Source organism: Caenorhabditis remanei, chromosome II (assembly GCF_010183535.1).
Source record: "Caenorhabditis remanei strain PX506 chromosome II, whole genome shotgun sequence".
Lineage (NCBI taxonomy): Eukaryota > Metazoa > Nematoda > Chromadorea > Rhabditida > Rhabditidae > Caenorhabditis > Caenorhabditis remanei.
This window is the reverse complement of record NC_071329.1, coordinates 854,808-868,566: the sequence shown is the minus strand read 5'-3', so window position 1 is coordinate 868,566 and position 13,759 is coordinate 854,808. Positions and strand designations below refer to the sequence as shown.

Sequence of the window (13,759 nt, the reverse complement as noted above, 5' to 3'; positions counted from 1 at the left end):
GAAAAGAATCTGAGAGGAGTTTCGAGCTTGTGCGCTAGTTTAGATGATGGGGGAGGTGAATAAACGACGGAGCAGTATTCAACTAGAGGGAGAACGTAAGTTTTGAATAGGAAGATATAAATTTGGGGAGAGTTGGATTTGAAAGATTTCAGTAGTTGTTTTGAACGGAGTAAGGCGAGAACAACAGCCCGATTAATGTGTCTAGTGAACTTGAGATTAGGTTCTATTAATAAACCTAAATCCCTGACAGAATCGACGGAACCAATGAGGGAACCTCCAATAGTGTACGGGTGAGATGAGTTTCGAGGTCCGAGACGAAGAAGGGCAGTCTTAAAGTGGGCCAGAGGTAAGGAGTTATCAAAAGCCCAAGACTCTACCAAGTCTATTCCCATTTGAAGTGCTAGAGGATCATGAGAGTACAGCTTAATATCGTCAGCGAAAGCTACAATACGTGAAATGCCAGCAAGTTTGAGCAGGAGATCATTTATAAAGACTAAAAACAGGAGAGGGCCAGAGACGGAGCCCTGTGGGACACCGGAGGGGATAGAAGCAGAGGGAGTGCCAACGAAGTCGTCAATCTTGACAGAGAATGTTCGATCAGACAGAAAATCAGTAAGCCAGGAAATGATATTACTAGGGATTCCGAAGCTGACAAGTTTCGAAATAAGAAATTGGTGGTCCACTTGATCGAATGCCTTGCGGAAGTCGAAATAGACCACGTCAAGAGATTTGTGGCTGGAGAGTAATAATCTGTATTCAGAGATAGAGTGGACAAGTGAGCTAGAGAAAGTTCGTTTAGACAGAAACCCGTGTTGAAATCTGCTTATATTGCGGAAAAGATTAATCTTAATATAATTGCACAAGACACGCTCACAGACACGAGAAAAAGGGTCTGTGAGCGATATCGGGCGGTAGTTTTCAGGAGAGGTCAAGAATCCTTTTTTGGGAATTGGGATGATGATAGCGTGTTTCCAAGAAGCAGGGACGTGTGACTTAAGAAAAGAGTCAGAGTAGATTATTGACAACGGAATAGCGAGGGTGGTAGCGCAGTTACAAACGATATAGAAGTTGGCATGATGAGTTGTAAAACCGCAACGATGAGGGACTTTACGAAGCGTGTTCTCGATGATCCAGAGAGAAAAAGCTCAGAAGTTGAGATATTAGTCAGAAACTGGCCGTGACAACGGTGTCACGTCAATAACTGGTAAACAGACAATAAGCGGAAAGACGAGAAAATCAATAAACACAATTGTCTAGATAGTTACGAATTTATTCTAGTAACAATCAATCGATTATCTTCTCGATAATCGATTACAAAAGAGCGAGAAAGTAATAATGAGTCGAACAGCTACCCTAAGCTAGAAAGACAAACAAAAGCTAATTAAAACAATAGAAAAAAGGTGACAAAAACCACCCAAAAAGTATAAACGGGTGAAACTTGACAAAACGGGTAAAAATCACCAATATCTAGGTGACCCCAAGCTCAAGAATGATTACAATTCTCCTTTTCCCTTCACTTTAACATGTTCGCGCCGGAGAATAGATACAATGCGCTAGCGCGCAATTGCATTGAACCCGCGAGTTATGAAGGCAAGTCTAGACTTGGAGTGACTTTACAGACTTTTTAGAGATAAAAACCGGTAGAAACCGGACATCTCAGGGTCTTTTCGAGTCCCTTCTCCCGTGGCTCTAATGAATGACACGGAACACTCGTGAAGATACTAGGAGATACAAAAGATGGAGCTTTTTGGGTTTGATTTAACAAGACTAGCTATTTAGAAAAGCAAAAGAAGAAGTTAAAGACTTCTAGATAAAGATAAGGACAGGGGGTTAATCGTCGGTGGAAGGGGGGGATAGAATTTAAGACTACAAGTAACTATAAAATAAGATAAAAAGATTATTATTAGTGAACTCCGGTGGTAACGAGAATCTAGCTGCTGACCGTAGACATCGGAGTCGGCAAGAACTGCGTATACTGAAGACATCCGAGTAGGTTCCTATGGCCATGTTGACAATATGGACTCGGTGGATCCTTGCGAGGTCGATACTCCTCCTGCATGCGTCTCCAATTGACATCTTTTTTCCATGAATCTGGTGGATCTTTGAGTGGACGCGGTGACTCCTTAACAGGTTCGAGCTTGGTGTCACTCCAAGTCGATTGATTTATTGATGCTGGTGGATCCTTCAGAGGACGAGGCACCACTTGAGATTTGAACATCTTTGGAACAGATTTCTTCCATTTTTGATAAGAATCGAGTTGATTGTCATTATCAGAATCCAATGATCCCGGTGAGGCATCATCCAAGCATAAATCCGAATCGAAACGAAGTATTACTGGTGGATCCGTTCTCGGACGGGGTTCCTCCTTGTTACGCCGTTTGGTCTTCTTTGGAAAATCAACACCGCAGGTGTCATCTCCCGTTTTTTGTAGTCCAGGCTTTTTGGTGCACTTTTGGTTGAGAAACTTTGATTTTGATGTGGTTATCTTCACAATATCCGTTTCTTCGCTTGCATCCATATTATCATATTGATTGAGACTTGAAGAATCTTCTATGGAATTCAGTGGGGGACCTTGACACATAACATTGTCGACAGCTTTCTGGTCCACTGTATTCCTCTTTTTCTTTCCATCTCCATCTTCTGAAGACATGGACAACTGTATCGAATCACACTTCACAATGCTTTTCTGAACACTTTGTTCATTCTGATCTCTCTTCAGATCTCCAAAACTTGAAATCACATCAGAAACTTTCTTCTGTTGGACACTTTGCTTCTTAGTTTTCGTCAATGAAATACTACATACTCTCTGATCCCTTTCAGATTTCTGCTCTTCATCACAATTTCCGTTTTTCTGATTATTGGCTTCTGTGAACTCCCTGTTCACACCAACATTATTGTCCTTTGTATGTGCGTGTTTTGTGCAGGAGGCCTGAAGTCCATCATCCTTTGTATCCCCACTACGCAACATCTCATCGGAACTCATAACAGAAAATTCTATGGAATTGATGCTTTTAATTGGCACTCTGTCCACATCAATAACCATATCTTTCTTGAAAACACTAGCAGCAACACTCTGCCCTTCACACAGATCTTTCGTTTCCATTTCGTGATCAATCAGTTCCCTTTCTGATTCCTTATCACTTGAACATTTTGTATCAGACTTCATTTTGAACTTCTGATTTTCCACTGTCGACTGAATTTCCGGAGCTACTCGAACTTCTTGTATCGAAGCATTCCGTATCGGACACTTCGAAGCGATATGTCCTTGCTGATCGCATCTGAAACAAACAATTGTTGAATTAATTTTCACTTTTGATGTATTTGACCCAGGCGCTCTTGAACAAGTAGGTGCATGACAACCAGTCAGATTGCACTCACTACATTTGTGAAACCCCAACGCACTACTCGACGCGTTATTAGCAGAATCTGAACTGTGGACTAAATTCTTCCAACATTCCGGACTTTTCTCATTGTACATGTAACCTTTCGGAGCACATTGATTATTCAAATCATTGCTTGTACTGAAATTTTGTTGTTGACCAGTAGTTGATGTGCCTTGATTGCTATTGGAATCAGATCGCGAATGTGTTTGATAACTATTCGTTTGTCTGTTCGGAGTGTATCTGTTGAATTTGGAGGACTGTTGTGGGACGGATGCATTGTTCTGTGTAAAACCTGTGCGCTGCACGTTATTAGAATATTGATCCGACTGCCCTCGGTTCATTCTCATCTCATTTTTCGCTTCTTTCCTTTTCCCACTTCTCCATTCTTCATCAAACATTGTTGCTTCTACTCGGCACAACTCATATTGCTCCTCAACAGGACAGTTTCTCAGCTGTGAACCCAGAATTTGAAGCAAAACTTCAAAGACAGTGTGCTCCCTCATTTCATCAAGCAACTTTGTTGTTTTCATTGACGAAATTTGGTATTCCGGCACTCCTTTGTAACCAATGCGAACAACTTCGTCCATATTGAGACAAAAGTCTTGAACAGTTTGCTCTTTGTGCAATTTCAAAGCTTGAAATTTGCTTTTCGCCCGACGCGACTCTTCTGGTTCCGACTGACTCAAACGACGTTTGATAGCATCGAGAATACGCGAAACCGAATTTTTATCCGACTCCGGTAACCCTTTATACACTGTCAACGCGTTTCCAGACAGGAATCTCGTTTCAAGAAAGTTTTTCTGAGCCTCAATATCAAAGAATCTGTACTTCATGTAGAATGCCCTCTCAAAAGTTTCAGCATTAACAGAATTTTTTCCTGCAGAGAATACTGGAGGGTCTGGCAGAGCTTGTGCCATTCTCCATTGAGCATTCATGTTTGACATTTCATGTTCATTATGAACAATAATGTTTCTTTGAGCATTTTGTTCAACGATCCTTTGATTCCAATTTCTCTCAGAATCAAGCGATTCTTGCAGAGGAATCATATCAATGATTTCGGATGTGTCTGCATTATAGTAACGCGTACTTTCTTTTCGCTCCCCCATTTGCTGGTTACACTCACCGAAACGAGTCGCCGAATTTGCACGAAGATTAGAATACTTCTCTTTCAACTCTTCCGACATCTTCTCAACTTTTTCCTCTTCGGCGAGAAGCTTCTGTTGTTGTTGATCGCCCTTGACCTTCAATCGACATAGTTCCGAACGAAACGAGTCCGTTTGACGTTGAGAGCGCTGCAAATATTCCACTTTGACGCTCAATTCATACTCTAGTTGCTCGTATTTCTCAAACAACTTGTTCAATTCCTCTTCGGTATGAATCTCATTTGCTTCTAGCAAACTCACCAGCTTTGTTTTTTCTTCATTTTCTGGTATCGATTGCCCGGACAACACACTTGTTGCTGTTGGCTCTTCGAGTGACGTCGGCGGTTGCTGTTGGCTTTTTCTCTCCAATTCGTTCTGCAACAACAAAACGGTACTATTCAGCTTGACATTCATCTTTTCCCAGAATTCACTTTCTTTCTTTTTCCCACGGAATTGTTCTTCTACTTCTAGAACTTTCCCAATGAGTGGGGACAACAATACTCTACACTGTTTTGTGCTGAATTTTGTCTGGTTTTTGATGTCAGTGCAGGTTTCATTGATAACTTTTTCAATTTCTGCTAATCTCACCTCCTGGGATTGTTTCTCCTCGTATCCTTCCTCCATTGGCTCTTCTTCTTCCAACAATTCGTTTTCCAGTCGAATTCTTTCTTCCTCAGCCAATCGATTCGCTTCTTCTTCGGCCCTTCTCGTCGCTTCGTCTTCGTCGATGTCCGCCATCTTCTCGCAATGATAGAGTTTTACCCTGGAAAATTATACTTGATTATCCAATTCCGTAAGGCTATAAAAGAAGTAAATTCACGATGAAATGACGATTATTTCGAAGAAATGAAACAGCTTCTCCGAAGAATTCACACACAGCTATTCTCTGCGAACAATTTGAATTTTCCGACAAGAAAATACTTGAATTTTAGGAATTTGCAATGTTTTTGCGAAATTCTGATTCAAATATTAGCCTTTTCGAAAAATTTGACAGCAATTTTGTCAATTTCCTGTGTTTTGACACGAAAACTCTAACGGAAATTTGTTTTCCAACAGAATTAACGTAAATTTATCGAAAATTAGTAATTTTCTCGATAAATTCTGTCAAAAACTACAAAATCAACACGAAAATTTCACCGAAAATAGTTTTTTCCAATGAAAAATTCAATAATTTGCCACAAAAATCACTTTTTCGTGGAAATTATGTGCTGACTTTGCAGAAATTCGCACAGCGAAAAATTGAATGTGCTTTCCGGATCACGTTTAAGCAACACACAACTTTCGAGGCAGAGAAACTGCGTTTTGCTTTCCGGATCACGTTTAAGCAATACACAATTTGAAACTAGAGGCAGCGAAAAACTGCTTGCTTTCCGGATCACGTTTAAGCAGAACAGATTTCGAATGCTAGTCTTTCTTTCCGGCTCACGTTTAAGAAAGAACTAACAACTACACAATTCTCTCTTCCGAAGAAGATTTCGGAAACGAGAGGTCAAACAACGGCGTTCGGCCCCCAAGTCAGAAAGTTAGACGTGACAACGGTGTCACGCTAGCTTCTGGTAAACAGACAATGAGCGAAAAGACAATAAAATCAATAAACACAAGTTTTTGAGTCAACTACTATTTTATTGATCTCAATTTATGCACTTGTCACACGACAATTGCTATACAAAAAAGACTGGGAATTGACTAAAGACTAATTCCTACTAGACAATTAAAACGATAGAAACAAAAAGGTGATAAAAAGCACCCAAAAACAGAAACGGGTGAAACTTGACTGAAACGGGTAAAAACCACCAATATCTAGGTGACCCCAAGCTCAAGAATGATTACAATTCTCCTTTTCCCTTCACTTTAACATGTTCGCGCCGGAGAATAGATACAATGCGCTAGCGCGCAATTGCATTGAACCCGCGAGTTATGAAGGCAAGTCTAGACTTGGAGTGACTTTACAGACTTTTTAGAGATAAAAACCGGTAGAAACCGGACATATTATTGCTAGAATTGTTCGACACTGGGTTAAGCGAGCTGGAAGGGGAAAGGTTGTAGTTGCTAAAAAAATACAGATGAGAATATGGATGATTTAGTTGCGTTGGAGGATATCTGTTGATTATTGACGTAAAGAGGAGGTATTTTGGGGCAGGTTCTAGTACGCTTCTTGATAAGTAGTCGGGCGGAGCGGGAGTTGGGTGCCGATAAAATTTTTCGCTCCTCACTAACCATGTTGGACTTGATTCTTTTGGAAGTAGAAGCAATGAGGGTACGAAGTCGGCAGATTTGGTCCGCCGGAGGATTGGGAAGTTCTAAAAGTTTTGAGTATCTTTGACGAGCACGTTTGAGTTGACGGATAGAGAAGGAAGTCCGATGAGGTTTAGGAGGCGTGGATAAAGGAGTATGGGAGATGATAAATTCAGACAACATTTTAGAAAAGAGTGCAAACTTGTCAGTGGGGGAAGAAATAGAACTGAGGACTAAATCCCAGTCTACGTTAGCGATATCAGCGTTGAGGGATTTGAAATCACACTTCTTGTAATTCAAGCGATGTTTATTACGAAATGTAGGAGAAGTTGGCAAGGAGGCTGAAGAGTGGTTACTAACAGTAGTAATTAGGGAGAAATCAACACTGAAATGATCTGAATTGAGTAAAGGTGGCTCCTTAGAGATGTGGAGAATAGCAATATCAGGAGAGGAAAGAACAAGGTCGAGAATGTTGGAAGATGTGGCAGAAGTACGAGTGGGAAAGGTGACGTTCTGGTAGAGACCTTTAGACTGGAGGAATAAGGAGAATGGATGATTAGAGGATGGAGGATTCCAGGTAAGAGATGGGTAATTAAAATCTGCTGCGAGGATGCAAGATTTTAGAGGGAGATATTTATCAAGATGATCAATTAGGGCTAGTGATTGAGCTGAGGAAGCGTCTGGTGGACGGTAGACTAAGAAGAAATTAAAGGGCGTAAAAAGAGTGGAAGAATGAACTGAAGGAAAGATAAGACAAGCTAAAATTTCAGTTCAGATTGGTGAAGCGGGTAATGGTGGGTCATGTTGATATCAAGGATGGAAAGGGAGAGAGAGTTCTTATAAATAAAAGCAACTCCTCCACCACTATTTTTACGGTGAACAGTATTAGAACGGTCGAACCTGAGGATGGATAAGTCATGCAAGGAGAAAAGAGAAGAGGGAATTTCGTCGAGAAATGTTTCGGTAAGAGCTAGAAGATGGTACCCAGAGAAGAGGAAGAGATCAATCAATAGTGAAATTTTAGCGAGCGTGGAAATGCTTTTTATATTGGCAAGCAGAAGTTTGAGACCCATGTCAGGTACTTTAGAAGTGGAAGTATCAGGAGCTGGAGAAGAGACAGGAGGTGAGGAATGAGATGAAACGTATGAGAGGTCTAAAAACGAGTGGGTAGGTCTAGAATTGGGGAAGGTCAAATGAGCAACGGGGCAAGAAGTTGGAGAGGGAGAAAATGAGGAGGCGGCAAATCGGGAGTCTAGAGAAAAGGAAGCGGATTCTTGTTGACACGGTAATTGATATCAAACATGATGAAGATAGTCTTCCCAGCTTTCTTGTTCTCGTCGTAGACGAGAAGCACGGAGAGTTTCCCATTCAGGACGAGTCAGATCTCTTCGAGCACGTGGCTTCGACGGCATGGCAAGGATATCAGGGTTGGTACGATGAGCAATGTGGAATCCGTGTAGGAACGAGTCACGGTCGGAGCTGGATTCAAATTGAACTTTCAAAGGGCGGTACATTGACTTGCAATCGTGACGATGAATCTTGACTGGAACTGGAAGGTTGTTAGAGGATGCAAGATTCTGGAGGATGCGGAGTTGCTTGGAATCCGGTTCCTTGTCGTTGCGATCACCAGGGAAGCGTTCGATGACAGCCCGTGTAGCTTTATTGATCAATTTAGCGGCCTCCCGCGCGATTTCCAATTTATCCAAGTGATTCGGCGTGAAAGAGGAGACCTTTGGGACGGCATTGGGGTTGGATTTCTGAGAGGTAGCAGAAGCATAGGACGTGGGAACAATCGCTTGTGAGAATACTTCATCAAAAATTGGAGGTGGCAATACGGGAGGTCCGATTGGTGCAAGGACTGGAAGAGGCTCGCAAGTCGACGAAATTTTCTCACCTAGTGTTTTAGATCCAGATTCGATGATCCCAGACCTCAATTCGTTGATGATGGCAGTGAGCTTCGAAACATGGTTGAAAAATTGCAAGTAATCAGAGTAGGCAACAAATTGCGGCGGATCGTCCGGCAAGGTATCCGTATGCTTCCGTTTCGACATATTAGCTAACGTATTCAACAGCCAGAGTTGATAGATCACAGATAAGAATATAGAATAGAGAATATAGAATAGTAGCGGGGTAGGGTAGCAATCAATGACTTCTTCTATGTCGTCGTCTAGCATGAGTTCGTCTACAACTTCCATCCATTCTGGTACTTTGTCCAATGGCTTGTCTTTTCCTACTTCCTTCATGTTTGATCGGCACAGGAATGAGACGAGTCATCGAATGACTTTGGTTGTTGCTTCCTTGTAAGCTGAAAACTTGAAATCATTGTTCACATTAGTAGCAACTAATTGAGCTCTGGTCAAGTTGTTCAAACTCTTTCCAGTACGACCAAACAACGGAGATTCTCCTTCTTCAGAAGCTTCTGAATCAACGACTCCGTCAAAATCGGTTTCTCCCAGTATGTCGTCGCGAGTTTGGTTCCAACGGAGTTCGTCATACCGTCCAGTTTGTAAACAATGGTACGTGTGCTGGAAGTTCGTATGCAGCATAAAATGAGTAGTGTCGTCACAAAGTGTCCTAGGTCTCCTCACTCTAAAGTGTGAAACGTCTTACGACACAATCGACACTGGTGAAAATGTTTCCAAGAGACTCATTCTCATGTCGTCTGCACAGGTCTAAGATAGCCTTGTACTTCATGAACCACCTGTCACAAATCACGTAGTCTGCTCAAATACTTGATACGTTCTTTGAACTCTCGAACAAGTCTAGAAAAGTCTGCTCCTGATACCACGTCGTAGTAAATTTGAATCGGATCGTGATTCTGCAACGCAAGCATTTCCAGAGTGATCTCTTCAAAGCTAGCAACATTTTCTTCATTGACAGAGTCCGGAGACTTAGGTGCTGGTGGACTATTATCCCAATCTCTGTTATTCCAATCAATTTCTTCTGTACTAGAAGGTGCAACAGGAACAGGGGCGGATGAGGGGAGCCCACTCCCATGAGTGCTCTCCCGTGGAGGCAAACGCCGAGGCGCGGGCACCGCTGGGCAGGAGGTACCCAGGGAGTCTTCTTTGGCTTCGTTGCTGTTGCATGACATACTTTTAGATTTTCTGTAACAATGACGAGTTGATGCCACTTCAAGAGATGAGCATTAGCGAGAAAAGCTGAGATTTGCACGAATTGTTTTGTTCTTGTGCAAAATAGTAAAGTTTTGATTTCTTTCACAATAAATTTTTGTTCAAAAACTTGGAATTTACGCTGAAACCCGGTGAAAAATCGATAAGAATCGTCGTATAATCCTCAGAAATCCTAAAAATCCAGTTCGAGAAGTTTCCACACGGGAAACGACTGTGACCGTAGTTGTTCGTTGCAAGAATCGACAATGGTGATATCCTATGCTCCTTTAAATTATGAAAGTGATCCGTCTTTCGTTGCGAGACTCGATTAAAAATTTTCTTGCTGCGCCTTTCAAACGCCCGTACTCGAAACATCAATTTATGAACCAAGAGCATTTGCCAAGTGCTTGAAAACCCGAACAATATTAAACGGGAGAAAACTGCTGAAAATTAAATTTTTGGGACTGAATGACTGTCCTTTTTAGGTGTATTTTTCAATTTTCTAAACTTTTCTTCGTCGAGTGAGACAAAACCGATTTACTAACTGTGAACTTACGATTGATCGTTGATCATCAAGACTTCGATCACTGTCTTACGCATTCTTGACTACTTTCTCCTCACAAGGGAACTCCTTTCAGAAACTGTTTGAGAATTTGCTGAAAATTGGTTCATAGGTAGTTTCGACCATTCTGAATACGATGACAACAAAAGCTAGTGCCCCTTCCTGCTCCGGAAGACGGGGGGTCAAAACTGTTTGTCTGAAATAGGTTTCTTGAGCTTTTCCAGTCCATACAAACCTTCTACAACATTTTGAGAAAACAAAATTTTCAAGAAAAGTAACTTTTCTGTGTCCACTTCGATGGTGAGATGGCAGTCAGAATTTTTGTTTGAAAAACTGATTCGAAATAGCGTAGAATCTATGAAATGCGTTATACCGATATAGAGAAATGTTTTTTTGGAAATTGAGTCCGTAGAAATCGGTTGATACTCTGCTTGAAGCAACTAGGACACAGAAAAGTTACTTTTCTTGAAAATATTTTTTTTCTCAAAATGTTGTAGAACGTCTGTATGGACTGGAAAAGCTCAAGAAACCTATTTCAGACACACAGTTTTGACCCCCGTCTTCCAAAATCGAAAAATACAAAAAACAAAAAAACATTATCGGGGGAGAGAGTCGAACCCCGGACTCTCCTACTGCCGCACCGCCCACTACCACAGCCGAAGCCACAGGAAAATACTGCCCGGAAGGGAGTGACAAGAGTGCGAAATCGGGCGGAGCAAGTTTCGAGCTCGTTTTTTGAGCTCCGGAGCAGGAAGGGGCACTAGCTTTTGTTGTCATCGTATTCAGAATGGTCGAAACTACATATGAACCAATTTTCAGCAAATTCTCAAACAGTTTCTGAAAGGAGTTCCCTTGTCAGGTTCTGACTTCTCTGATTAAGATAGTTGTACCGAGTTGTCTTCCAAAATGATAGGCTCTTTAATGCTACAGGATTCTTAGTGTCCGGCCCACAAAGAACAATCATTATGAGCTGAAAGCAATGGAATAAGCTCTGAAAATTGTTTTTCGTGACGGGCCCGCTTACAATGTTACGATTGTAACTGATTCTCACTATGCCATCAATTCGATCACTATGTGGAGAAATAATTGAATCCAGAACGGTTGGAGAACAAGCAATGGAACACCGGTCGCAAATGGAGAACTCGTTGAAACTATCTATTAGGTTGGCAAGAAAGTTTTTGTGCATGTTTTGTTTTGAATGCTGTCAGATAAATTACAAGAATCAAAACCAACTACGCATACCATTTGTTAGATAAACTCTCTGTGATTCTGATAGCAGTCAGAAATTACTTCCGACACTTCTCTTCTGCAAGAGTCATGCCTATCTTTATTCTTGACCGACAACTCTTACAGCAATATTTTTATTTCCGCTTTCCATCTAATACCAAAATTTCTAAATTTGTGCAACCAACAGGAAAAGTTTACAAGGATGAATTCTTCTTTTGGCACACTATGAGTAATGAAGTTTCCAACTTTGAGAAATGCGGTTTTTCTGTGGTCGAAGTACCACGTACTAAAAGTGCATATGAATAGGATTTGTACATGTTGTGAGCTGTAGAAGGAGAGTTTTTATCTCAATCTTCCTGTGAATTATCTATGATAATCACTACTACTTATAACACAATCGGAAACTTTTTGAAATGTGTCGGCAAGAATAAAAAAAGAAACATTGAAAAGTCATATTTTGGCCTAGATCCGCGTTCAGTGAAGGGTAGACCTGCGGCTTCGAATTCTATCTCCTCTTTCAAACTTCAATCGATCTAACCAATTGGGTATCACTGATAGAGAGTGGGTATTGCACACAAACTACCCCAGGGAAACCCACCGACTTGGCGTTGATCAAACGCTGGTAGACATCATCAAAAGGGAATCATACTCAAAGAAAATAATGACCCTAATGTGGAGGACCCAAAACAACGTATATGATTGGAAAATGTGAAACAATAATCTTCTACTTCTGTTCTTTTTGTGTGCAAAAAATCAAAACTATACGTGAGTCTTCAGCTCCACACGGTCAAAAAGTCTGCCACCTCCATAATGTTGCATATCCGCTAGTTGCATACCCGACAAAATATTTTCTCACCTAATATTGGAAAATAGTTTTTAATCAAGCAAATTAGAGCTCGGACCTTCTTCTAACGAATTACTATAAGTTCGGGGTAATTCAGCGCTCTGCCGCTGAACAGGACTTCGATACTTGAAGTCAAGTCGAAAAATGGGTGGAAGTCTATTTTGCCTCGAAACAACCGGAGCTCTGCCAGGACGGTATCGGGAACATATCCAGTAAATTGGAGACAGTTGTGGACTAAGATGGTTACTATGTTTGGTATTTGGTATGCTTCCTGTTTGAGTAAAAATAACTTGAATCATGCACAAAAACTTTCTTGCCAACCTAATATAATGAAATAGCGGATATGCAACAGATAGGAGGAAGTGTCAGGTTCGAGTACGTCGTCGCTCACTCTGGAGACTGGTTGAACGATCGTGTCGATCGAATGGCGAAGGATGCCGCCGATCAGAATCCACTCGTTCCTTATTGATAGAGGCATGAAAGTAGGATCGAAATTCAAAACCATCATTCCATTGTATTCTCATTCTTGCCTAGATTCTTTCCATCAAAGTGCATTTCTTTCCAGTTTTATGTTGTCTTCTGAACTTCTTGCTCTTCCGACTGTGTTGTCTAAACCTTGTTTCTTCGGGTTTGCATGACGGTGGATCTTGGTCGTTGATCTCTTCACAAGTTGATGCACTCTAACTAGTTTTAGTTGAATGAAACGTTTTCGAAACCGAATACGTTCGAGTGAATCTACCTGCTGAAACAGAGAACTATGTCACAAGAGTAACTGACCGTGGTCGCTGGAATATTATTGAACTGTTACAGCACTGTGTGTTCACAATACTCGTTGACTGTTCATCAAGACTTTCTTTACCGCTAAACGGGACCATCGACTGTTGAATGCTTCTTCTTTGCGTCGTTCTTTGGAGTACGAATCAAGTGTCTTCTGACTTGAATTTGTTGCTGCAACATCATATCAGTTTGACTTTGTCCTTGATAAAGGCCTTCTGACTTCTGAACGGTGAAACCAGACGTGTCTACATTCTACTATTAAGCCTGCATAAATACTGACTTTCTAGCATCTTGTGTAACGAAAATAAGTTAAGGCGTTCTCTTAACCTTCGTTAACGAGAGAACTGTGTTCTGTTGTGAGGAATATCCATGATAGATTGATCAATCTTTATTGTTGTGGCGGTATAATGGAGGGTCGGCCAGAGCCAACCGACCACGACCGCTTGGTGGAAGCTAAACTGAGATAGAGGGGAGAT

At 41.3% G+C, this 13,759-nt stretch overlaps 3 protein-coding genes across 3 annotated transcripts; all 3 read right to left on the bottom strand.

Annotated features, from left to right (window-relative positions):
• Positions 1–8,055: 8,055 nt before the first annotated feature.
• On the bottom strand, positions 8,056–9,003 carry GCK72_003797 (uncharacterized protein; the record flags this gene model as incomplete). The annotated part of the gene is made up of 1 exon (XM_053724249.1): positions 8,056–9,003. One exon carries the CDS (start codon positions 9,001–9,003, stop codon positions 8,056–8,058), a length of 948 nt encoding a protein of 315 aa, XP_053588443.1.
• Positions 9,004–9,030: 27 nt separating this feature from the next.
• On the bottom strand, positions 9,031–9,306 carry GCK72_003796 (uncharacterized protein; the record flags this gene model as incomplete). Its single annotated transcript, XM_053724248.1, has 1 exon — positions 9,031–9,306. The coding sequence occupies one exon, from the start codon at positions 9,304–9,306 to the stop codon at positions 9,031–9,033; it is 276 nt and encodes a 91-aa protein (XP_053588442.1).
• Positions 9,307–9,464: 158 nt separating this feature from the next.
• Positions 9,465–9,854, bottom strand: GCK72_003795 (uncharacterized protein; the record flags this gene model as incomplete). Its single annotated transcript, XM_053724247.1, has 1 exon — positions 9,465–9,854. One exon carries the CDS (start codon positions 9,852–9,854, stop codon positions 9,465–9,467), a length of 390 nt encoding a protein of 129 aa, XP_053588441.1.
• Between the last annotated feature and the right edge of the window lie 3,905 nt (positions 9,855–13,759).